The sequence below is a fragment of the Pseudochaenichthys georgianus genome, chromosome 15, assembly GCF_902827115.2.
Source record: "Pseudochaenichthys georgianus chromosome 15, fPseGeo1.2, whole genome shotgun sequence".
NCBI lineage: Eukaryota > Metazoa > Chordata > Actinopteri > Perciformes > Channichthyidae > Pseudochaenichthys > Pseudochaenichthys georgianus.
In genome coordinates this window covers 34,287,510-34,314,463 of record NC_047517.1, presented here as the reverse complement: position 1 = coordinate 34,314,463, position 26,954 = coordinate 34,287,510, and the positions used below count along the sequence as shown (strand labels likewise).

General features: G+C 42.5%; 1 protein-coding gene across 14 annotated transcripts in view; it reads right to left on the bottom strand.

Annotated features, from left to right (window-relative positions):
* LOC117459776 (mitogen-activated protein kinase kinase kinase kinase 3-like) overlaps window positions 1–26,876 on the bottom strand; it is a 54,362-nt gene extending 27,486 nt beyond the window's left edge. For 8 of the 14 annotated variants that reach the window (XM_071205634.1, XM_034100873.2, XM_071205635.1 and 5 more), the window contains exons 1-13: window positions 26,648–26,876; window positions 8,489–8,546; window positions 6,929–7,019; window positions 6,671–6,735; window positions 6,510–6,565; window positions 5,858–5,905; window positions 5,313–5,355; window positions 5,026–5,098; window positions 4,410–4,541; window positions 3,909–3,971; window positions 3,690–3,771; window positions 2,346–2,462; window positions 1,882–1,956 (exon numbers count right to left, since the gene is read on the bottom strand). In XM_071205634.1, the coding sequence (XP_071061735.1) occupies window positions 1,882–1,956; window positions 2,346–2,462; window positions 3,690–3,771; window positions 3,909–3,971; window positions 4,410–4,541; window positions 5,026–5,098; window positions 5,313–5,355; window positions 5,858–5,905; window positions 6,510–6,565; window positions 6,671–6,735; window positions 6,929–7,019; window positions 8,489–8,546; window positions 26,648–26,746 (1,002 nt within the window). In that variant the 5' untranslated portion in view covers window positions 26,747–26,876. The remainder of the gene's footprint in view (window positions 1–1,881; window positions 1,957–2,345; window positions 2,463–3,689; window positions 3,772–3,908; window positions 3,972–4,409; window positions 4,542–5,025; window positions 5,099–5,312; window positions 5,356–5,857; window positions 5,906–6,509; window positions 6,566–6,670; window positions 6,736–6,928; window positions 7,020–8,488; window positions 8,547–26,647) is intronic. The other 6 variants (XM_034100874.2, XM_034100875.2, XM_034100880.2 and 3 more) reach the window with 1 other exon arrangement.
* Window positions 26,877–26,954: the final 78 nt, after the last annotated feature.

Here is a 26,954-nt window from a genome sequence, read left to right as displayed (position 1 = left end):
CCCTGGCAACAACATTTCCTTTAGAAACTATTCTCACGAGTCCGTGTATGAAATTCTTTATTCTTATAATGCTCGAGGATATTCTGAGTGGGACTGCAATGCAGCACATTCATGTTTTAATGTTGCAGACCCATGTGGGAAACAGTTGACAACAGACTTGGCATCACACAATATGCACTGACAACAGGGTAACTGCATTTCAACTTGAGATATTTCACTGGCTCCACTTTCAGCATTTCATCTTAAGATTTATACTTGTCTTGTAGAACACAGAAAAACACAGCAACCTCAAACCATGCCTGTAAAGCACTGGGAAAAGACAAACAAGGCAACAATGCATCTGTCAAAGCCAAGTAGCACAGATCCACTTATAGACGTGTCCATTTAAAACCACCTCTTATCGACGTAATCAAGTTCAACTTCTTAACAAACAACTCACGGTTAGTAGTACCTGTAATGGCAAAGATTGATGAAGATGGCTACCATACCGGACATATTTGAATACTCCTCGACGTTTTCAAAATGTTATTGTATCTTATGTTTTTAAAGTGTGATAAATAATATATTTTGATTTATACAGAGCTGCATAAATATTCCTGAAAGTCTATTTAAAGATGATTTGAGTTACAGATGGGTAACCTTCACCGTATTACTGATGCTCAAATATTTTTCAACAACAAAAGTCATGAGAGAAACCTCTCTAGAAGTGGGGAAAATGCCAACACTATTTGTTTGCACCTTGGATTGAATGCAATCTGCTGAAGAGAGAGAAGTGGTCACACTATGGTAGCCATCTTCACGAATCTAGCCATTTCTTTAAACCACAGAAAAAGAATAAAAGGAAGTGATAATAAGTGATCTGCTGGAGTTTGGATAAGACGGCAATAATGGTGTCATGGAAGTGAGCATAGTTTGTTTGTTATCAATACTAAGTAAGTAAGATGAGTACGATAAGGAGATTGAAACCACTGCACTTAAAGGTGGGGTAGGTAAGTTTGAGAAACCGGCTCGAGATACACTTTTTGTTATATTCCATGGAATGCTCTTAACATCCCGATAGCAATGAATATTTTAAGTGCTTTGACAAAACGTGTCATCACTGGAAGCTGTAGCGCTGTATAAAGCATGACCAATCATCTGAGCCGGCCCGGCTGAAGTAACTGGATGGCCTACCTGCCTGTCAGCCTTCCATCTGTGCACAGACTTATCTCGTGCCCTCATTGGTCATGTGTTCGTTCGTGTGTGTTGGAGGCGGGGCTCTGTGAGGAAGTAGCAGATTTTTTCCGGCTGTGTATTTTCAAATTCTAGCGCACTCGAGCTCGTTCCTCCAAATGACCTACCCCACCTTTAAGTTAATGAACAATGTTGACTTTTTTAATCATTTGTTCTCTATAGATAATAAGATTTTAGTCTTTTAGTCTAGCCAAAACCTGATTTATTTTTAAGGTTAATTTAGTTGTCATTGCTACTTCTACATCCATACTTAAATCAATGGCCATGTTTTTATCACGAGGCCAAAAGTACATCTATGTGGCCGTCTATGAAATGCCGTTTAAAAATGAATAATAATACGTTTAAATCAAAGATAATATACTTTTAATCAACAACGTCTGATGAAAAAGAAAATCCTGAACAAAAGTGCTCTGTGGCATGTTGAGCCAATCACGTCACTGGTAATCCATCAGCCTTCAGATAAATGACATGCCAATGCCAGTTTCCATGACAGCACCAGCAGACACTGCACTGAATGGAAATCTACTTTCTATTCATTCAGTCCTGTGGTCCTCCTCCTCCTCCTCCTCCTCTGAGAGACAAACACATCTGACAGTATCGTTTGTGTTAGAATGACATCACTGCAGACACCGCAGCCCAAACTGGTACCTTCCTGCGCGCCGCAAAACGAGGTGCACGTCGAGCACCGGGGCTTATGGGTAGGAAATGACCCCTGTACTTAAACTGAGGAGGAGGTAGAAGATGGGGGGATGGAGACAAGAAGAGAGGAGAAAGAAAGGAAGGGAGAAAGAAGGAGGAGAGAAAGGTAGAGAGAGAAAGGAGAAGTGCTACAAGGAGGAAGAGAGGAGGAAAGAGGAAGTAGAAGAGCAGAAGATAAAAAGAGTGCAAAGAAGGAAAGGAAAGAGGTGGTAAGGGGTAGGGGGAGGACAAAGAGCAGAAAGATGAGTCACATGTGCCGGGGAAAAGGGAGACTGAGGTTGTGGAGGGTGAAAAAATGGTGGTGGGCGAAGAAGGAATTTAATGAACAAATAAAAAATAAATAAGCGGGATCCAGTAAAAACATAATCACTGTTCAGTTGACCTGACTGCAACTCGAGAAGGTCAAAGGTTACCTCTGGTTCAGGGTCATCGTCGTCAAAGTCGTTGAAGGTGCTGTGGTCGGGGTTGTTGGATTTGTCCAGCAGCTCGATGGCCAGCGTCCTGCTGAGAGGCTGGGACACAAAGGGGTGCTGGAGGACAGACGAGAGGGAGAGATGTGTTAAAATGGCTCTCGTCTCGTCTGACTAACAAAACTGAGGATTTCAAGTGTCCTGGCGTAAGACGCTGTGACAGATGTTGGTGTGTCGCTTGACAAATGACTACACGTCAAAACTATCAGACAGTAGATTAACATTCAATCTATTGGCTTGTCATTTAATAGATAATTAATAGCTGTGGCAATAGTGAGAATGAATTTAGCAGCCGACACCTCTTGTTCAAATATGATCACAAGCGGACTTTTGTTTGTTTGTTTCGGGTTGACCCAATTTATATATCACACAACGATTATTTTACAAACTGAAGCATTGGCTATCTGATCTGGGAATGTGGTTCGCCTGTATTTTATATACAATGTGCCTCTATCAAATGTCATGATTTTGAAAGTTGACATACTTATAAAAGCATAAATGGGGCGAAGCCTGCGAGCTAGTTCAGGCAGTCAACTCAAGCACCAATCATACATTAACACGTGGTGCGCCTCGTCCCTCTGACAAGCGACCAAACGCATTCTCCTAAACATGCCGCTCTATTTAGGCTGCCAGGTCTTCCTGCCTCTGCCTCGCTATTGCTGCTGCTGCCACTGCTGTGTTCACGTTGCTGCTGCTGTGTTTCATGTTACTGCTGCTCGCCTGCCCCACCACCACACCGACTTCCACCCCAGCTTCCACCCCAGCTTCCACCCCAGCTTCCACCCCAACTTCTACCCCAACTTCCACCCCAGCTTCCACCCCAACTTCTACCCCAGCTTCCACCCCAACTTCCACCCCAGCTTCCACCCCAACTTCTACCCCAGCTTCCACCCCAACTTCCACCCCAACTTCCACCCCAACTTCTACCCCAGCTTCCACCCCAACTTCCACCCCAGCTTCCACCCCAGCTCCACCCCAGCTTCCACCCCAGCTTCCACCCCAGCTTCCACCCCGACTTCCACCCCAGCTTCCACCCCAGCTTCCACCCGTAGGCTCGTTCTGTGTACATCTGTGGAGTGATGAGGCCCGAGCCTAGACGCCAAACTCAAACTATATGCTGCTTCTAATAAACATATTAAGAAACACGTGAGTTGTCTGACTGAATAAGCTTTATTGAAATAGTGTAACCTGCAGAGAGTATCCATAAATAACAGAAAGTTAGGATGGGCTACCCTATTTAGAGTAATCTGTTTGTTTTAAAGAAGTGTAAACGTGTTGTTTTATCACCTGCAGCAGCTTCTCAGCTGTGGGCCTCTTCTTGGTGTTCTTGGTGAGGGCTAGTTTGCAAAAATGGTGGAAGTTATTTGTCCTGGAGAGAGAGGGAAAGAGTAAGGGTTAAAATGTTGGTCTTGTGACCAGCTGGGCAGATGTTTGATCAAACTGTGTAATATGGCAGCGTTAATCATATCTCAACGGGTGAAGGTAGTGAAGAAGGGGGTCTCTTACCATTTCACTTTATCTTTCAACTTAGGGGGCTGGAAATTACTCTTGGTCATTAAGAAGAGAGCCCTGCAGAACAAAAGAGAGGAATTAATAAACACTAGTACTGACACATAATAGCCTTAAACCATGCACTTATAATAAAACACTTATTGCATTTAATCAGCAAGAAGCTACAATATCGGCCTTTTTGTCTCACAAGAGGTAATAAATACAATTAATGATTGATTTGATGGTTCTGTATTTGGTGAATTATAAAAAACGTACAAAACGTGAAGTGATACATTTTAATAAATGACTTATTAGAACTATAAAAACTGATGGAATATCTCCACTCCAATCACAATGTGTAGGAAGAATGACACTTTCCATATCACATATTCCATATCACAAGGCCCTTTCTTTCTAAAATATAACATTGTTTCCCATCGACTGCAGGTCTCCACGCCGCCATCATCACCGCCCAAATAGCTTTTCTACCCATCACACACACAGACATTCCTCTACCTCATGGGGTGCAGGTCAAACATGGGGGGCTGTAGTTCAGCCAGCTCTATTGCCGTAATGCCCACAGCCCAGATATCACACAGCTGGTTGTAGCCTCCTTTCCTCTCGACTGCTGCTACCTCTGGAGCCATCCTATGGAGCGAGACAGAAGGAGGTCATGAACAACAACAAAAAGGGATAGAATAGGAGGAAAATATGTACTAAACCAGGTTAATTAAACAGCCACAGACATGGACAACGTTTTCTACAGCTTTTCTCTCTAGCTGCTGCCCTGAGGGGCCCCACAGAGACCCCTGATGTTAACCTCTGACTTTATAATGTTCCTTATTCTGTAGGAGCCCCTTCAGGACCAAATAAATGGTGTTGTTGAGGTTTTGTTAAAGTAAGAATAGTGTGGTTCTACTCGATATGCACTAAGAACTTATCAGCTAACTCATTAGATACCTGATAAGTACAAAATGCATGGTGGGAAATTCCTGTTGGATGACACATTTCATCATTCCACATGACGTAAGAGACTTTATTCAATTCCAACGCATTCCCCAAATGGATTGCCTTTTGAATAATATACATCATATATGCAATGTCAAAGGAGATGAAGGAGTAAAAAACGAACCAGTATGGAGTTCCAATGAAAGACTTCCTCTTGGCGAGAGTGGCTGTGATCTGGGCCGATACTCCAAAGTCAGCTATGGAGAGAAAAAGGACGAGAAGAGAACAAAGGGGGGAGCGGAAAGAATAAGGAAGAAGAATAAAAACGAGAAAGGATTGACATAAATTATGATATGATGACGGGGGAGACGGAAAAAAGACAGAGAAGGAAACCGAGTCTGCAAAAGAGGCCCTTCAGGTTCAGTCTGTTGAAGCAGAAGGTGACTGCAGATCTCTGCGTGTTCCACTCACCTAGCTTAACATAGCCGTTGTCTGTCAGGAGGATGTTTGCTCCCTGCCAGACACAAACACGCCACATATCAGCATCAAACGAAAGAGTTCACACTTCAAGTCAATTCAAATTAACTTCAGTTCAAGGAGCAGGCAGCAGTGAAGGTTTGCTGCAAAGTGCCTTTTCACTGATCAATGCAGCTATGAATCAATTATCACTGAATGACTGTGCTTGCTTTTCAATTGATCATTATTTACCTCTCATTGTTCATAATATAGGATTAATAGAACTGGCTTTACTTCACAACCATGTGGTGGATAAAAATCACAGAAAGAGAAGTGTGAAAAAAAGTAATCTATTACAACAACCCAGCCAGCTAGGATTCCTACTAATGAGAACATTTGAGAGTGTTTGATTAACAAGTCAGGTTTTAAGGCTGTATTCTGTTGCTATCGTAGTGGTTAACTTTATACTCAAACAGGAGGTTAGAAGTGACTTGGAAAGGCCTTAAGTATTCAAACATGCTGGCATGCGTTTATTTCCATACAGTTGTCTCCAAACTCACCTTGATGTCTCTGTGCATTTTGCCTTTATTGTGTAGGTAGTATAAACCCTGTGAACACAAAGCAGCTGGTGTTACTGACAGTGGCAGAATAAAGGAAACAGTCATGTGATCAAAATAACAACCGGGCTAGGTCAAACTAAATAGAGCTTTTTGTTATTCTCAAAATAGAAATTTAGATATTTTTTCTCAGGAACAACTTGTGGTTCAATAAAAAGCAGATGTTGGGAGATTGGCTTAACTCACAGTTGGCCGCGCTGACATTATCTGTGACACTCTGTCATAGTATGCAGCTGTAGCGCTTTGGGAAATAAATCCCGTTTTTTTTCCTTACAAATATCCTTTTAGTTTAATTCATGATTTGATTTTGAACATCTTCAATACCATTTATCTTTTAAATCGTAAAAAGTAATTTTCTAAAAAGCACAAGGAAGACACTTTTACCAACATACAGCAAAGGCCAACTATTACTCAAGATAAATGCTAGTGCTAGCATGAAGCACTGCAGCAAACAGTTCATCATTATTAATAGTATTGAAGTCTACGGTCTTATAATTTCACAAAAAGACATATTTTTAGCATTTCCAGGTCAGCCGATTAACAATTAGACCTATGTGTATTCCCCCTCTCATATCAAAGTGTGGTGTATTTGTACCTGCAGGGTCTCCCGTGACATGTAGGCTATCTGTGACTCTGACAGAGGCCCGGTTACTGCAGGAGGCAAACAAGGGGGGGAAGACGGATGAGTCACAGTGTGAGAACAGGTGTAACAACAGCACAGTTCAAATCAAAATGTGTGTGTTTGGTTGTTCTTACCATGATAGATATCCTGCAGGGAACCTCCTCCACAGTACTCCATACTGATCCATAACTTATCTCTCCTGTAGCACACAGAGAACACGGTGTAAGAACATCTTTCCCAAACACTTATCAGTCTTTTACTTTCTCTCACACACACACCATATTTGACCCTCTTTGACAAATATATGCTACGACAACAGGCATTAACGTCATGAATATATATAATCTATTTATCAAATATTGCGTATGACAAATACATTCACACGCACTTACCGGAGATAACTGCCAAAATAGGCTACGATGTTAGAGTGCTTACAGTCTTTCATCATTATAATCTCCTGCTGGACGACAGCAAAGTCCTCACCTGGAATGACACGTGTGGAAAAACACACACATTATTATTATACTGATAATCTGCTATCTTAATGCTTGACATGGTTATCATTATTCACGAAGCAACAGAACAGAGGATAATGGGTTGGTTCATTGATGTGTGCCTCATTAGTGTGTGTGTGTGTGTGTGTGTGTGTGTGTGTGGTGTGTGTGTGTGTGTGTGTGTGTGTGTGTGTGTGTGTGTGTGTGTGTGTGTGTGTGTGTGTGTGTGTGTGTGTGTCAGAGTTCCCGTTAGCTGGTAATTACCGGACTATGACCGATGCTGAAGACCGGCAAATCTAAATCTCTCCGGTCAAAGTGTCCGGTCAAAAATAATTTCCCCTTAGCGCAATACTGCATCAGTTGCGCCACTTATGTGACAGACAAGAATAGTCAACTCTAATGTCTAACACGTAATGTGGAGAAAGAGATGTCCTGTATGGGTTGATTGTGCGTTGATCTGCTGGTAATGCCTCGGGGTTCCGGTGGGCATGTAAACAAATGCATAATGCTGCGCTATACGTTGCGGCCTCACCCGGTTGCATAGCGACGCTTATTGTTTAGGTGTCTTTTAATAAGCAGGTAGTCATATCATTAGCTAGAACTAGCTGGATCTGATCGATATGGACATAAACGCGAGTGAAGTCTAATCTGACGGGAGAGAGAGATCAGTTGCTGCTGACGAGTCCACACGCAGCTCTGCATAACCACATGCAGCGGTGAGCGGAACAAAACACACACTTCAGGTAGAATAGCACACGTAGCTATTTTAATGAGCTCTCAAACTACCGTAACTAGTTATAGATGTGTTTAGTTTTACTGTCGGGTCACTCATTACTGATCCGCGAGCAGCATGAGACTGACGGGCTGTCAGGAGAGGGAGAGCGCTCCGTTTATTATTCCCGTGTCATTGTAAGTTACTGTTCACTTTTGAATAATGCAGTTAATCTACTATAATTGGTTTGTTTAATATCGAATCATTTCAATTTGTTTTAAAGCTCAATAAATAACAAAGACCTTTGACCGGCACTTTTCAAATTTTGTCCGGAAGATTTAATGGACATGTTGACCGGCGAAAAAATATGTGTGTGTGTGTGTGTGTGTAAATGATGAGTGGCAGTGTAACAGGATGGAGAGCAGCAGAGAGGGTTTTAACATGATTTCCTTCATTAAATTCCACAAATAAAGATCTTAATTATTTAATAATAGTCTCATGGCAACATGGAGAAGTGTGCTTGTAACTTTGGACGGTTTTCTTCGTTAACGTAGGAATGGAAAATGGAAACTCAAGCAGCAGCTGAGTGAAAAATAGGTCTGATGAATGAAACAGAGCTTAATGAAAAAGATGGCGAGAGAACTGCAGAGAGGAATTAAAGAAGATTTGAGGAAGACTAGGAAAAAGGGTTAGAGAAGATGGCAGCCAAAAAGGAGATGAAGGAGAAGAAAGATGAGACAACTCACCCGGTTCCAGTTTGATGACTTTGATGGCGGCCAGCTCTCCTGTGTTTACATTTCGAGCCTAAAGGACGGAAAGAGAGAAAGTGAGTCACTGAAATACTGAAACCAGCCGTTTATTTGACTTTCGGGAACACGTTGATCCTGGCTACATGTTTGCCACATCATTTAACTCGCTATTTAAACCCATTTGGTTATAATGGAGACATGCGCATGGGAAAAACAGCAGGCGCTTTGAAACCGTGTAAAGCCCACGTCACACAGTCCCGAAATTGACACCAGAATATGGAATTGTGAATGTCGCACGAAGATGGCCCCGAACTTGGTCAACAGCCGAACTTGGACGATGCCTACAGAAGGCCACACGATGGCGCCCGAACCGCACACAAAGGTAACATTTACATTACATTTAAGACAACTGCAACGAAAGTAACACAAACAATGTAATATCCTTCACAGAACACAAATTGGGCTATTTACATAATATGTTTATATGATTTTGTTGTGCAATAAATGCAATCTCGATGTCACGGTACTATAATACGATGGCTACACGACGGCATTGCGAGGGCTTCACGTAGTCGTGTTGCCTTCCTAAGACAATCCGGCAGCTTCTTGTTTCCTTCGTATTGTAAGTAAAGACGAAGATGACACGATTGGACAAGATGCCCTCACGCTGGCCTTACGAAGGGCAAAATGGACACACGAATTCAACACGAAAATGAACCTTCGCGAGGTCTTTTGGCAATCTTTTGCCACCGCTCACGAAGTTGCTGCCGGAGCCTGAGAAACTCCACCGGCGGTCATACGAAGGCTTAAGATGCCTCACGAATGGCCCGATGTTGCTACGATCAGAGTCGAACTTGAACATTTCCTTTATCGTGTGTCCATCGGGTGTCCATTTCGGGACAGTGTGACGCGGGCTTCTCAATTACCTTTAATTAATTTCTCTGACACTTGATTCCTCGTCCTTTATCATGTCAACTGATGCCAATAAATAGAGCCTTTTTTATCAGCAATCTTCCTCATGGTTCAACCGTTTGCTCTGCTGCAAAATAGTGCGACCTGCGTAATATTGTCGTTATTCCTCCGAACATGAATGGTTCACTGTGTGGTTTGCCGCCTGTTTAGCAATTTCAAAATACCAGCAGTCATGAATAGCATACTCACAGCTCATTTAAAAAAACACACACAACACACACACACACACACACACACACACCACACACACACACACACACACACACACACACACACACACACACACACACACACACACACACACACACACACACACACACACACACACACACACACACACACACACACACCACACATCACACACACACACACACACACAACACACACACCACACACACACACAGAAAATCGAGAAAGCATTCCCCTTCCAGAGACACACTGTCAAACACACTCGTACCTGCTTGGTATGACATTGAAAACGTTACATTAAATAATAAATACAAATAAATTACAATAAAATGACTTGTTTAATCTTCAAATCATGTCTATAATTTTGAGCACCAAATTATTGAAAAGTATCGATAAGAGTATCGAAAAAATACCGGTATCGATAAGCATCCCTACACACAGATAACGTGGACTTCGACAGAAACTCGAGAAAGTATTTCCTGTATTCCTGAAAAGCTGAAATTGATCAAAAAGCAGTGGTTTAGCAGGACACTGAGGCTGCCTTTCTATAAATAGTGAGCTGTGTTTACATTCAGCAGCAGAGGAATTCTATATGAAATATTCATGAATAAAACATGCTCTTTCAGAGGAGACATGAATTGCTTCTCTCAGACCAAGAATGTGCCAGTATGACTGCGAGTGACATTGCAGAAGTATGAGAATGAGAGGCAGTGTTTGTGAGTGAGCGGGAGAAAGAGGCGCCTTTACTGCAGATACCGATAAAAACAAGACTTCAAACAAGAAGTTAAAAACCGTGAACAGACCGTGAGTAACGTCGTCCCGTCATGCCTTACACACTTCTATCCTCCATGGAGACAACAACAGAGACAGAAACACCTTCATCCACCCTGATTCTGGCTGGAGACTAAACAGCATATTTATGCAACATTATCCTCATGTTTCTGGTCTGTTCACTTTATTGGGACGTGGTGACAAAATGCAGGGTATACTTTCTGCTTTTAAAATGAAATTCATAAAGCCTCAAGCATTGGAGACGTTTCCGTTTCCCTATTATCACCTGGATCACTTTCATGCCTGATGACGAGTTGTTTTATTATGGCTGCACGATATGAGGAAAGGAAGATTGTGTGTATATTGTGATTGCAATCATGCGTGGGATAAATAAATAGATACTTAAGTGTAACTTTCTAACGTCTGTCTTTTTGTTTACTGCCAAAATACATGATATAGCTTATTGAATTAACCATTTGAAAGTTAAAAGGAGTTTATTTTCACCAGTTTTATAGCATGCTCCAACTCAATAAATCATGTTGTCAATAAAAACAATATACGTGTGTTTTTCTACGCATCCTTAGTTTTATATTTAAAAAAATTAGGGCTGTGTCATCTTGATGTAGAGTGTTTGAATTTCAATTCAGTTGTTTCTAACTGAATTGATCTCCATAAAGACAAGACTATTAATAAAAAAACGTTTTCAGAAAAATACTGTTACCGTACTTTTCGGACTATAAGCCGCGACTTTTTTCCCCATTTTTTTGTACAGCTAACGGCCACTAGGGAACCTCCTAAATCTATGGATTTTACAGGTAAAATTAACCACCTTTAACTCTATGGGCTCTAGGACCGGTCCGCGCCCGCCACCTTTAAGCGGGCTCCAGCAGGAAAAGCTGGAGGCCGGAAAAGAGTGAGACAGGTAGCGCGCCAAAGTAAAAGTGGAACCGAGAGACAGAACGAGAGCAAGACAGACGGACAATTTAGCTGCTGCGGCTTATATGCAGGTGCGCTTTATAGTCGAAAAGTACGGTAAATTGAAAGGGCTGTGCAGTCGAAAGCAATATTGGCTGTTCTGGCATTATCAACGGCTCTAACCCGTTATAATGTCACAGTGTTCTGTGGTAGAGGGATGCATAATGTGCAAACTGAACAGCTCAGTCAGCACGAGCAGTGATAGCCACCATGGCTCAGGGGGAAAGAAAATGGCACCAACAGAAACTCAAATTTCACCAACAACACACATCAGCACTGCCCACACAAGAGGCCTGCAAAAACAGTAACACAATAGTGATGACAAGACTAAATCAAATGAAAAAACCCAAGGAGAACCAAAGCGGAAAACGACAGCACTAACAAAATCAACCAGTGACTTGAAAGACAACAATTAATTCTACTTTGTCAATGAAAAACGCAAGGATTTGATCTAGAGCAGGGGTGTCCAAACTTTTTTCACCGAGGGCCACATACAGAAAAATATACGAAGGGCTGGGCCGCTCACTAGAGGTATATCGCCTCATAAGTTCAGTTATAACGCATAATGCAGGAATCCTGAAGTCAGATGTAAGACATTTCAAGACCTTTTTTAAGACCCTTTCCATACACTTTAAGACCTCATCGCCACTTGGAGTTCTAACCGGTTACCTTGGCGACACACTTCACCTCACATTGACTATATACAGTATTGATTGTCCTTCCTCCTTATCTTCCAACCATTTGGACGCAAACTTGCATTTCACCATAACGATGTTGTTTAACAACCGGCGTAAACGGACCTTCGAGCGCTATCAAGCAGCGAGCGTGCGATGTCCTGTTCAGATGACGTCCAATCCAACGGGATGCCATCAATAAACTCCACAGAATCACACTACACACCTACGCCATGATTACATTCAGGCAGACGGTAGAACACAACCTCTTTGGACACTTTATATACTTATTGAAAACAAGCTAAGAAATGTAATACCTTGGGAAATGCCGTTTAATATTTTTTAATAGCCTTAATTTTCGCTAAATTGATTTATCAACTGTTAATACTTTTTAAGACCCCGCGGACACCCTGTAGAAGTTAGCAAAATCAATCAAATATGAAGGGTGTATTTCAAGCTTGTTATGTAAATAAGTCATTGGGCTTTTCTCTTATCCACTCAGAAGTGTTAGAAAATGTTTCCAACTTTAATTGACTGAATTTATTTGAAAAGTGGTACTACTGTGTAATATGTGTTTACATTTATATTTAAGAAGTACAACATAAGACGAGCACAAGTTTCATTTGTGGGCCATATTCCATTGTACTTTTTGAATTGGCTGAGGGCCGATTCAAATTGGTCCGCGGGCCGTAGTTTGGACACCCCTGAGCAGCTAGAGAAAGACAAAGAGAGAAGAAGAACAACAGACGACAACCCACACCAAACAAAGCTGAGGCAGGGAGGGAGGGGACACACAGAGACGTAAACAGAAGACAGAATCCGAGTGGAGAGCAGACACAGTGTCTTCAGTCAGCAGACACACAACCGATGACGCACAGCGCTCACAGAACAACACAGCCTGACCTCACTGCACGAGGGGCCGACTGCAGCATCGCTCTGATCACCGATAACTAGCAACTACAAATTAATGCAGACACAAACTCAACTTTTCCACCACAAAGTGTGATTTCTGCAGATGACAATGAAACCTTTGAATCTTGAATCTTTGAAAAAGTTAAGAAATAAGGACATTTTATTTTGCCTCCAAACTATTGCATGGCTTGATGTGCTTCGACTACACAGTAATGAAGAAACTAAGCTTATATCCATTCTTAACACTGCCATTAGGCCTTGTGTGAGTGTGTGTGTGTGTGTGTGTGTGTGTGTGTGTGTGTGATATATCCAGCATATGGACAGCTCGGTGGAGGCTTGGTGTGACATTTCACTCTCTCCTCTCTCTGACCATGAAAAACCAACGGCGTAAGCAAGAGGCAGCTCTCGGTGCTGATCACACTCAGATTGATCTGTAAATCTGCAACTACAGTAAAACAAACAGGAATTAACCATTTGATTTTATTCTATATTTGGTGCTTTTTAAAGTTCATTCTGTGTGACAGTTGTCGTGGGAGACTAACTCCTGGCAGGTGGCCTGTCTGGTAGAGTGTTTTGCATAAGGTCAGAGGTCAAGGAAAGGTTGTTTCAGGTGCCAGGTTCATGTCGAGTATTCACACTCACTCTCTGCCTAATTATAGATGATGGGAACCAGCAAGGACTCCAGATTGAAAAGCATTTAATTTACCGATTTAATGACCATTTTAAGGATGACTAATACGGTGGTAATAAAATAGATGACCCTACAGCTTGTGATACGGATTTAGACATGACGATTCTGTGATCAATTCTTCCTAGCATATTAGAGTGGATGTATTAATTGGTAGATGATGTGATTTTATTTGTGTCTCTGCCGTCCTTTCTGGAGATTGTAAAGTGTTTCTGTCGTCTCCTGTCAAGGTGTCAGACGTTATGCAACACAACTTGAAAAACGTGCCCGCTTGACTTTTCATTGTGTTTACATTCACACGCTCACATACTATCTCCTTCTCAATCAGTACTTTGACATTTCCAAGACCGTTAGTTGAAAAGACAAGCTTGCCCACAGTTTTCCAACAATGGCCTTGGAGGAGGGGGTTCACACACTCACACACATATGAAGGAACAGCCAGGTGATTCTGCTACAGTGGGTTTGGGCATTTACTACTGCAGGAGTTGTTAATTCACTTCCTCTGAAGATTTTTACCAGAGATTTGAGGTTGTGAAAAGGTTTTATATACTCAACCATTCTTCTTTGACCTGTAAGACTTCAGGCCAAGCAGCAGTTTTCTTTTACTTGATGTATTCGACTTCAACCTATTGGTATTACCCACATTGACACGTGCATTTCCAAACGTTTCTACTATCATGTGAAGACCTCTGTACTCCTGTCTTTTTGTCTTGAGATAAAATAGGATATCTTCTGATGGTTAACAAACTTCTAAAGCTTCGAAACACTTTCAAAATCCTTTGGAACATTTGAAAAACTACTGACGCCAAGCTAAAGACAAAACAGCTGTTCTTAGTCTTTTTCTGCAACATTTTGAAATAGGATTTCCCCACAAGGCTTTGAATTAAGCAACGTGAGACACACCCACTGAGCTCTTCTTTAAGCTGCCATCTCACCACTCATAAGAACCAAGGGGTCACAGATTGACGGCTATAGGGCTGCACGAGATTGGAAAAAACTGACATTGCGATTTCCCCCCCCCCCTGCGATATATATTGCGATAGGAAAACATACAGGAATTGAAGAAAATACCGTTTTTTTTCCGCAAACCATCCTTTCGTGAACTTTAATGCTATGTATTTTTGTAACTCTATTTAACCGGATGAAGGATTTTAGTCACGGACGTCTGGATCTTAAGTTATCAGAGCAGCAAGCTGAGCTAGCTCGGTTAGCAGCGCCAAACTGCCCTGGAGAAACACATGAAACTACTTTATTCAGTGTTTTTACCTTTGATCACCGGGTCCGTTAGCTTTGGAGATTTGATTGTGATCGGTGGTTTGCTGTGCATGCAGAGCCTGCATGTCACTCAAGTACCCCTGACATGAGAGCCACGCAAGTTTTCCTTTTGTAGCAAGCAGCAAAATAATTGTAACATGACGTGTTTGAGTTAATTTGCCTACTTAATCAAGTAGGCATCGACATCAAGTCAAATTCGACATCAAGTCAAATTCCTAGTATGTGCGAACCTACCTGGCAATAAACCTGTTTCTAATTCTGATTAAGATTAATATCGCAAGTACTAAAACAAAAAATAAAATAAAATCTCAGTTCCGCGCGATGTATCGTGCAGCCCTAGACGGCTATCACCGTTACATTCTTTAAGCCAAAGCTAGATTCATGAACCATGTTGTGTCCAAGTTGTAAAGGCACACTTTTCCTCCCAGAGAGCTACACAGCCGTTACCAGGGCATGGCCCCAGGAGGGGAACAGGTGAGGCAGTGAAGCGTGTTTAATTAGCACACCTGTCTTTCCACAAAATGACCAGTCACTGAAGCAAAACACCGTTAAATGCGTGCTCACAAACACATGCTTTCTTCCATTCAGGAGCTTATATTTTAAGAACTGAAACCCTTCCTCCATCCACCACAATCTAATCTATGCCGAGTAGTCATTTGATCTAGTATCTAGTATAGACATCCGTCTTTCTTAAAGTGAAGGCTTCTGCCAATAGCAATATAACTGCATTTGTTTCCAATACATCTCAACTGGGATATAATGAAATCACTGAAGTGGAGCTCCAATGTAAACGACATGGCACAACATCGCAAAGCAGTTTCATTAAGTTTGAGAACTCAACTAATTCACTTAATCTCAACATAACTCTTTTAAATCATGCCATATGATTCAGAACGTTTTGAACGATGGTTGAGGTTGTTGTTCAAAACTAAGAAGAACAAGTGCTGTACAAAATGTTTGATTAAATGAATGTAACTGATTCTCCATCCGCACTGATGAAATCAACATGTAGTGTCGGCCCGTGATTTCACAGACCACACACTCCTGCCATACTGACACACCCCAACAGTGTGTGCATGAATCAATGCATGTACAGTGAGTGTAAGACGCTTAAGGCTGCATAATGAATCTTTTCAGCGTCCACACTCTGATGTGCACATGAGGAATAGTCACATAAGAGCCGAGGTATAATATCGTGCTACAACTTTTTCTGGTGCTCAATGCTTGAAGAACTTCACAGTCCTCATTCTCCATGAATAAAAAAGAATAATAAAGGGGAGACGAGAGGGTCGCCTCCCTACGCCTGCGGGTTATGGGGGGGAAAACTCTGACTGTTGTGTGTGCTTATGCACCCAACAGCAGTTCAGAGTATTCGGCCTTCTTGGAGACCCTGGAAAGAGTCCTGTATGGGGCTCCTGAAGGGGACTCCTTAGTCTTGCTGGGAGACTTCAACGCACATGTGGGCAATGATGGAGACACTTGGAGGGGCGTGATTGGGAGGAACGGCCCCCCTGATCTGAACCGGAGTGGTGTTTTGTTACTGGACTTCTGTGCTAGTCATGGATTGGCCATAACAAACACCATGTTCGAACATAAGGATGCTCATAAGTGTACGTGGTACCAGAGCACCCTAGGCAGAAGGTCCATGATCGATTTCGTTATCGTATCATCGGACCTGAGGCCGTATGTTTTGGACACTCGGGTAAAGAGAGGGGCGGAGTTGTCAACTGATCACCATCTGGTGGTGAGTTGGGTCGAGTGGCGGGGGAAGCCTCTGGATAGACCTGGTAAGCCCAAACGTGTAGTTCGGGTGAACTGGGAACGTCTGGAGGAGGCCCAAGTTCAGGAGGCCTTCAACTCACACCTCCGGCGGAGCTTTTCGGGCATTCCTGTGGAGGTTGGGGACATTGAAAATGGTCGGTGTTCAAAGCCTCTATTGCCGAAGCCGCGGTGGGGAGCTGTGGTCTCAAGGTCTTAGGTGCCTCAAGGGGCGGTAACCCTCGAACCTCCTGGTGGACACCGGTGGTCAGGGAAGCCGTCCGACTGAAGAAGGAGGCCTTCAGGGATTTGTTATCCCGGGGGACTCCCGAGGCAGTTGCAAGGTACCGACAGGCCCGAAGGGCAGCAGCCTCATCCGTGGCCGAGGCAAAGCAGCGGGTGTGGGAGAAGTTCGGAGAAGACATGGAGAAGGACTTTCGGGCGGCACCAAAGTTGTTCTGGAAAACTGTCCGACACCTCAGGAGGGGGAAGCAGGGAACCATCCAAGCTGTGTACAGTAAGGATGGGACGTTGTTGACCTCAACTGATGGAGTGTTGGGACGTTGGAAGGAACACTTTGAGGAACTCCTGAACCCGACAACTCCGCCCTCTATGTTAGAGGCAGAGCTGGAGTATGACGAGGGATCAACACCAATCTCCCGGGCGGAGGTCACTGAGGTCGTCAAACAACTCCACAGTGGCAAAGCCCCGGGGGTGGATGAGATCCGCCCGGAAATGCTGAAGGCTCTGGGTGTTGAGGGACTGTCATGGTTGACACGTCTCATCAACGTTGCGTGGAAGTCGGAAACAGTACCGAAGGAGTGGCAGACCGGGGTGGTGGTCCCCCTTTTCAAAAAGGGGGATCAGAGGGTGTGTGCCAATTACAGAGGCATCACACTACTCAGCCTCCCCGGGAAAGTTTACTCCAAGGTACTCGAAAGGAGGGTCAGGCCGATTGTCGAACCTCAGATTGAGGAGGAACAATGCGGATTCCGTCCTGGTCGTGGAACGACGGATCAGCTCTTTACTCTCGCAAGGATCCTGGAGGGGGCCTGGGAGTACGCTTATCCGGTCTACATGTGTTTTGTAGACTTGGAGAAGGCGTATGACCGGGTTCCCAGGGAGTTACTGTGGGAGGTGCTGCGGGAGTATGGGGTGAGGGGGGTCTCTACTCAGGGCCATCCAATCTCTGTACTCCCAAAGCGAGAGCTGTGTCCGGGTCCTCGGCAGTAAGTCGGACCCATTTCCGGTGAGGGTTGGCCTCCGCCAGGGCTGCGCTTTGTCACCAATCCTGTTTGTAATATACATGGATCGGATTTCGAGGCGTAGTCGTGGGGGGGGGGGGTCTGCAGTTCGGTGGACTAAGGATTGCACCACTGCTTTTTGCAGATGATGTGGTTCTAATGGCTTCATCGGTCTGCGACCTTCAGCACTCACTGGATCGGTTCGCAACCGAGTGTGAAGCGGCTGGGATGAGGATCAGCACCTCCAAATCTGAGGCCATGGTTCTCAGCAGGAAACCGATGGACTGTCCACTCCAAGTAGGGAATGAGTCCTTACCCCAAGTGAAGGAGTTCAAGTATCTCGGGGTCTTGTTCTCGAGTGAGGGATCAATGGAGCGTGAGATGGGCCGGAGAATCGGAGCAGCGGGAGCGGTATTGCAGTCGCTTTACCGCACCGTTGTGACGAAAAGGGAGCTGAGCCGGAAGGCAAAGCTCTCTGTCTACCGGGCCATTTTCGTTCCTACCCTCACCTATGGTCATGAAGGATGGGTCATGACCGAAAGAACGAGATCGCGGATACAAGCGGCCGAGATGGGTTTCCTCCGCCGGGTGGCTGGTGTCTCCCTTAGAGATAAGGTGAGAAGTTCGGTCATCAGGGAGGGACTCGGAGTTGAGCCGCTCCTCCTTCGCGTCGAAAGAAGCCAGTTGAGGTGGTTCGGGCACCTAGTTAGGATGCCACCTGGGCGCCTCCCTAGGGAGGTGTTCCAGGCACGTCCAGCTGGGAAGAGACCAAGGGGTAGACCTAGGACCAGGTGGAGGGATTATATCTCTTCGCTGGCCTGGGAGCGCCTTGGGATCCCCCAGTCAGAGCTGGTTGATGTCGCCAGGGAAAAGAAAGTTTGGGGCTCTCTGCTGGAACTGCTACCCCCGCGACCCGACCACGGATAAGCGGGAGAAGATGGAATAAAGGGGATACAATAAAATAAAATACAAAAGTCTATGTGATATAAAATAACTTCATCAAATGTAAGGGTAAACGCAGTTTGTTTCTTGCCGGTTCTACTTGAACAAGGAACCGTCAAAAACTACAATCGTAGACAATTTCTCAACCAACCAAGCAGGCCTCTCTCGACTCTCGAGAATAACCGAGGAACTGTAGAAGAAACAACTGAAAAAAAGGAGATGTGGTTCAAAACGAAAGATAACGACACTTCTTGTATTGAAATATCTCAGCGAGACAGGATGATGTTGACCAGAAACAAATACTTCTATTTCTTCTTTTGCAATGTATCCAATCCAATCCACTTTATTTATATAGCATGGTTTAAAAACAGAGGGTTTGCCAAAGTGCTTCACAATGAACATAACATTATAATAAAATATAATATTACACGAATAGATAAAAAAAGCACACATAAGAATAAATACAAGGCACATAAAGGCTATGGACAGACGGTGAAAGCATACAAATAGGTATGACATAGCTCAGACTGACTGGTAAGCGAGGGGAAATAGGTGGGTTTTTAGGCGGGACTTAAAAGCTTCAAGAGTGGGCGACAATTTAAATGTAATGTATAGCAACACAAACAATATAGCATGTTTCCAATATTCTTCATCCATAATGCAGTTTAAGACGAGTCAAAACCAAAACACGCAATGACTCAATATTCCCGCCACCCTTCATTGCTCATGTTTTCATTTCTAATCCGAGGCAATCGCTTGGTATAAAAACAAACATTTAGTCCAATGCAGGTCTGAGCTCCTCCAACTATCACATGAGTGCACAACCTCAAAATAGGATTTGACACTTGTGCTAACATGATGCCAAGACTTTCAGCAGCAGATTTGTACCCTGGCAGAGACTTGAATACCAAAGGTGCTCAAAACAAGCCTCAAAGACGTATTCCCTTCCCGGTTAGTCAGTGACCAGCTTTTAGTTTAAGGGACACATTACTCTCGCTGTTGTGCCCATCATTGCAGGGTTAAGAGCTTAAGTGTTAAAAAAGGAATTCATTTCTTAGATTTAATGAATTAGAGCTTGGGGATTGACAGTAGCAGCTCTTCTACGGAGATGTTCGGATTTCCAAAGGGAGGTTCTGTGAATAAATAAAAAATCAAGAACCGACATAATTGAACTATTCATATCTTAGACTGCACTGTAACTTTTATGTTTTAATGTTTATTTTATTAGCTTTTCTTTTTAATGACTGATTTTAAATGCCATTTTCTGAATGTCTTTCATTTTTTGTTTTTCTTTTAATGTTTCTTTTATTTTCTTTTACTGTTTTTAAATGCCTTTATCTGAATGTCTTTCATTTTTGTAAAGCACCTTGAATTGCCTGGTGCTGAAAGGTGCTATATAAATAAACTTGCCTTGCTTTCTAGAATAACAGTTTTTACAGATAAAACATAGCACTGTAAATCATATGTGCGTCTGAAGGGGAAGTCTCAAAGACGTCTTCACCCGTCACACCATTATTTATTTTGTGTTGACCCGCCCTGCAGAGTGTCATGCCATGCACTGTAAACAGTCTGCAAACCAACAGCTCATCCCTGCAGGCTCTTTGTTAATCATTCAGTATTTTATTAAGAAGCAAATACTAGCTACATGATCTCTAAACTTTAATAATGGTTGAACTGGACTTTAATTAGCCCGCGAGGTCCTGGACTGGCTTGGCCGTTTGTTTGCATAGTAAAAAGAAATGTAATGCTTTAAGCAGGTGATGGACAGTCTGTTTTGACAGTCTGTTCAGACGCGAACTGTCAAATAATACACTGTAGACTCACGGCAAAGGCATCGGTAAGACATATAAGACTTCGTAAATGAAAGGTGGAAAGTAAAATTAATTTCCAATAGGTTTGTCACATCTAGTTTTCACGAGATACAGTAGGTAAGAGTTCACAATATAAATAAAACATGTTGTAAAAATAATGCTCAGGTAAATTCATCATTAACTTTGTCTATATCACCGCAACCCTACTTTTACATCAACCACTCTATTTAGGGCCTTTAATAAGTCTTTACTGAAGGAAATGTAATTTCATTTTTTAAACCATAAGACACCAAACTCAACACACAGCTACCTGTAAGTACAGCGGATGCATGTCAAATGACTTCAGAGCTACTTTTCTTACTGGTACATCAGGTTTAGTCTCTTGCCCCTACACCGTGTCATTAACTGTAACCATGCTATCTAACTAACTTATCAATATGTCACAGCAACAGTTACATAGAGACACATTCCTGCACGCAATAATTATTTTAGTTCACAAACTGAAACCAGAGAGCCAGGATGGGGACTTTATTTCTGATCAAAGACAGAAGAGGATATCAGGAACCTTGCTTAGCTTCAGAGCTATTTGTGAATGCACATCCACCTCAGAGAGGAACCACTGGAGGAGCAGAGACAAAAACAGGATGGTTCTGGGCCAGCAGCTCTTAATTGTGACTCCACAGCCACATGTGTGTGTATGCATGTGGCAATACAATGATACAGTTTTGTGTGTGTGTTGTGCAGCAAGCTACTGGAGTGTGAAACAATAGGACACACACACACACACACACACACACACACACACACACACACACACACACACACACACACACACACACACACACACACACACACACACACACACACACACACACACACACACACACACACACACACACACACACACACACACACACACACACACACACACACACACACACACACACACACACACACACACACACACACACACACACACACACACACACACACACACACACACACACACACACACACACACACACACACACACACACACACAGAAACACACACACACACACACACCAAACATTTAAAAGACATCACCATGGAAAAACAGGGATGACACTTATTACCATTTTAAATTTGATATACCAAAGAAAATAATCAGTAAACTAATAGACAGTGAAACAAATTGTTAGTTTTTGCTCTACTTAATATAACTTAAAGGGGACCTATCATGCTAAATGCACTTTTTGATGTCTTATATACATAAAGTGTCCCCGGTGTGTCGGGGAACTCACGCAGCGTCAGAAAATAAACCCCTCTCTCTTTTCCTCCGTACCCAAATCTCTAAAAACGGGGCTACAACGGAGCTGATCCAGATTTGCGTCCGATACGACGTCATATCTGAAATGTGGACCCACGACCCAATCAGAAAGTTGCTATCCGAAACAATGCCCGACTGTTTTGGACGTAATATGGTCGGTGTTTACATTAGCATCGCTAACACTCAGAGCTAACCTGTACTGGAGAGCATGTGTGTGAAGTAGCAGGAAGTAGAAAGGAACTCACCTTGTGGTATAACCGGCAAGAGAGAAAGCCTTTGAGCTCCAGACTGTTTCAGAAATAATCCTTGATAATCCATGATATGGTGTTTCATCACGGCAGCATTTAGTTTAGACGGTAGCTGCCGGGTCCCGCATGAGCTCAGACCCCTCCTCTTTTCTTTTTTAAAGCTTTATACTAGTGGTGCACTGGTCCGATATTAGGAATTATGACATCATCCCGATAAAAGTATTAATAGCCCCGATAATATACAATATTTTTTTTGTTTTGAGCAAAACACTTCATAGACATATTTCTTATATATTTGTATATATCTGAGACCCATGCTATTGCCTAAAAATAGCATGATAGGTGACCTTTAAATCACGGACCTGTGGATATGAACACCATGATGTCTTCCAATTCCTTTGAAGAGGAACTTATTAAGAAATGATTATCTACCACAATGTTGCCAATCATGTTATTTGTATTCATAGTAAGTAGGTGCGTCAAATAAACAAGTTGTCAACAGTCGTCATACTGTGCTGGTAAACTCACTAGAAAAGCATGAAAAATATGCAAGAAAAACAAAGTCTGGTAGCATTTCTTGCCACGTACGTGTGAGTCCCAAAATACCCAGATGGCTGGCATGTTTTCAGAGCACACACACTGCGACAGAAATTGATTTGTCATTAACTGATCTCTGCTGCGATTGAAGGCTGTTGTCTGCCTCTACTTCCTCAATCCACAGCCACTGTCACCTTGAGGAAACAAGCAAGTCATCCTATCCAAACAACATGAGTGACGTCATACCCTGTGTGATGGTAAAGACTTGGCATGTGCATTTTCTTCTAAAGCGCAGACAGTGACAGCTGCGGTTACTGCGGCACCCAGAAAACAGGTTTACATGGATGAAGAGCAACATATAAGGCTACTACAAGAAGCTCTTTTGAAACTGTTAATTACCAAATGAGATTTCAAAAGAAAAGCATTTTCTTGTTTATATAGCATCCTTAGCATCCAGCACAAAACAGGCTTTAAAGCTTGGCTCATCAACTTGAGATATTTCTCCTATTGAGACCATAAGCGTGCCGTGTGCAGCTTCCTGGCATCAGGTTGCAGGAATCCTCAGCTTGGATGCTTCAACGACTAAACGGTTAGCTTTTACTGGAATTTCAAGCCACAACCGTGAGAAGCAGTCAAATAAAGGTCTAGGGAAAAAAGGAAATCATTTGAGGTGTTCACCAGCAACAACATGAGGTGAGTAGGATGGGTGTTTTTACTAATCGCTAATGATTTCAGTTTAGGAATGGTAGATCCCACGTGAATACAAATCTCTACAGAGAGAATCTTCTGTCACCATGTGTGTAGCTCACTAACGATATATATGACTATGTTTCATGTCATGAAGAAGGTTTTTATGAACTATCCATATTGTAAAGCGTGTTTTGTTTTCTCCTGTGTGAATAAAAACAATTCTAATTGAAGGACTGAGTATTTCTCATTTTATAAAGAACTTAAGTGCAAAAAGAAATACAAATGTCAAGTAAAGTTTTAGAGTATCTCTATTTGTACATTTCCCCTCTGTGGGACGATAAAGGTATTCTGATTCTGATTGTGTACATTGTATACACACCGCTTAATACCAAATGTAATGGAGAAATTGTGTATTACAAAATGTTAATGATGTATTATTTCACCATGATGCAATTCCATCTGAAGTCCATCATAATTCAAATTAAATCCCTATTGAGAAGACAAACTGGTATTGTAGTAATTCATACATTATTTTGGGAGTGTCACTACTATTATGATAAGCAATACACTGTGCACACTGATACAGGCCAATTGCACAACCTTAAAATTGTGTTATTTATTTCCCCCCCTTCCTAGTCAGCCTGGGGGGTGTCTGCACAAGTCATCCCTGCCCTCAGGGGCATCTAAAGAATTGCATTCATGGTACTGGGATTGCAAGCTACCTTAATTGAAATGCCTTTAGTGAGTGGGCCACTGACCTGCACCAAACTGTCCTCCTGCACAAACTGCCAGCTGTGCTTAAGTAATTAGAAATACAAAAAAAGCCTCAAAACTGAATAATATTATATTTGTTCTCTCTTTAAAAACTTCCAACAGGGCTCTTGGGACAAAAGGTACAAGATACTTGCATTGTCTATTGTTATCATTTTTATGAATGGATTAATCAACTGCCTGCAGAGTTTCAGATGTCTTATGTATACACCTGACGTGATCATATACACTAGATTAAAAAGGTATTTGCTTCTCACCACTGTTCTTACATAGTGACCTTTAATGAGATGAATACTGTCTAACAAGTGTGTCTGAGCCGCTGCTGAAGAGAGCCAGTCAGACCTGTGTCTGCAACAAGGCAAGATACTGAACTTAAATTAGAAACCAACAAGATGGGCTGCAGGAGAGAGGGAAGCATTGTAGAAAACCAGAAATGCTAAGAAATAGTAACAGGTTGAAGGGTTTTTGGAAGTACTTTTGGAATGATTGGCATCGATGGTAATAGATGGATTAATTGATGTGTTCAAAATGACAGAAGGATGTATCGAGTCTTTAGTATCCGTTCACAGTCCTGTAATTACCCTAGAGAGCCTAAAGGTTAACCAAACACCATCTGGAGCTATTACAGTGTTTAAATGAATCTCCAGTCTGCCAAAAGGCCTCTCCCCTCACACAGTGGTGAAATTAAATACCTCAACATAGTCAGAGTGACTCCATTAAAAACAACCACCAAGTTAAGAGTTTCGATGTTCATCTTGCTTGACCCGACTAATACTATAGAGCTGATAAGTAACTTGGATACAACAAAGTACATACATTTGTATAGTCCCAATACCCTTTTTGCTGCTACTCTTAAAGCCATGGTTGTGTACGTATGTGTCTTCATTTGAATTATATTACTAATGAGTGCTTTCTTCTCTATATTTGATAAGTTAGCTTAGGCTACTCTTTATTATTGGTTGTCTTTTTTTAAACCTGTTATGCCACTTTTGCTATAACAATGTACATTTCCAGGACTAATACAGGCATTCGTATTCTGATTCTTAAGCTTCTCATCTAAATCATTGTTTTGAATACTCAGTAGTGCACATTCATGCACTTAATATACTTGCTGTGTATTTTACAGCAATCCTGCAAGATCGCATTTGTTCTTATGTCCGGTTGCATTCCTTCACGACTTTATGTGATATCATAAATGTTGCGTGGCCTTTTTATGCACTTCGACGTTGTATTACTCTAAATTACCTTGTAATGGGTATGATGCATTTATTCTATGTAACATATAACACGCATGGTGATAATGTGACTGTGGTGGAGTTCAGGAACTGTCTCCCCTTTTAATGCTGTCTGCTAACAGGGCCTTGGTACACTGTGGGACCAAAGATAAAAGCTAACGCGACATAAACTAGACAGTCTACATAGAAATGAACGTCCAAGTTACTCCAAACCTTGGAATACTTCTTACTGGTGTTAACACATTTATAATAATCATACAAGGTTTTTAAAATAAAGGTTGTTGTTGTTGTTGTTTCAGCCAAACTGGATTTCCAGGCAGGCAGCTGTCAGTCTGTATCAGGGCAAAACGGAGACAGTTGTTTACTAATTTTGCCAAAACTATGCCATATTGTGATTAATGATAAAGCTATACGGTTGTTTCTGCTTCAGTCTATGTTCCCGGATAAGTAACACATCACCGCTCGTTGTAATTGTGTCACAATGTTCCAAAGAAAGCCTGGTTAGCTTCTTGATGCTATCATCTTAGCTGCGTCCGTTCTCGGACAGCTAGCGGCTAAACGGCTCCGTCCAAAGCATTCGTTGTTTATCACCAACAGTAATATTTAGACCATAAGTACAGTTTGAGACGTAAACACACGTGCATTCGTAGCATTCGTTAATGCTTTGTAACGACCAACACTTGTAGAGTAAAATTACAAGTAAATATGATTTCTGCTCGACAAAACAGATGTAGCTTTAACGTCTGCGCCCGATAACAGGCTTGAGGTTTATAGTCAATGTTAACGACAGCTTTGGTTATTTATAAATGATCTGCCATCGAGTATTGTAGGTAATCATTTGAATTCCTTTCAAATTAACCCGGATGTCCACAATAGTCGGTTAAAAAGGCCAAAACAATAACAGTCATAAACATCATCTTGGCTACGCGTCCGACAATGGAATCACATTGCATGAGTAGCAGATTAAATACTGCATCAGTAAACATCAAAACGTTAACAATCTTGTATATTATAAACGTGCTAATCGTGGCTGTATTATTTTGTTTTCTGCTGTTATGACAACACTGACGAGCTACAAAGGAGAGCTATGCATGTCTAACCCACTGCTTGTCCGATAATGGATCCCTGTGGCTGCTGCTCTCACTGCAGTTTTACCTTGTACACATCTCCGTATGTGCCGCTTCCTATCCGCTGGATCAGCTCGAAATCCTCCTGCGGATTCCTCCGGGACAGGTCGACACTGGAGTCCATCATGTCCACTGCCGATTACGGCGCCGATCGCGTACGGTTAACGAGCCCCAACAATGTATGAAAACAGTAATTTTAAGAAAAACATACGGCGTCAGAAAATCCCAGCCCGATTCCACTGTAGCTCCAACATGGCTTCCACTGCGCAATGAGCATGCGCAATAGACATCATGGCGTACACAGCATGAGTCTGCCCAGGGGAGTGAAGCTGCTA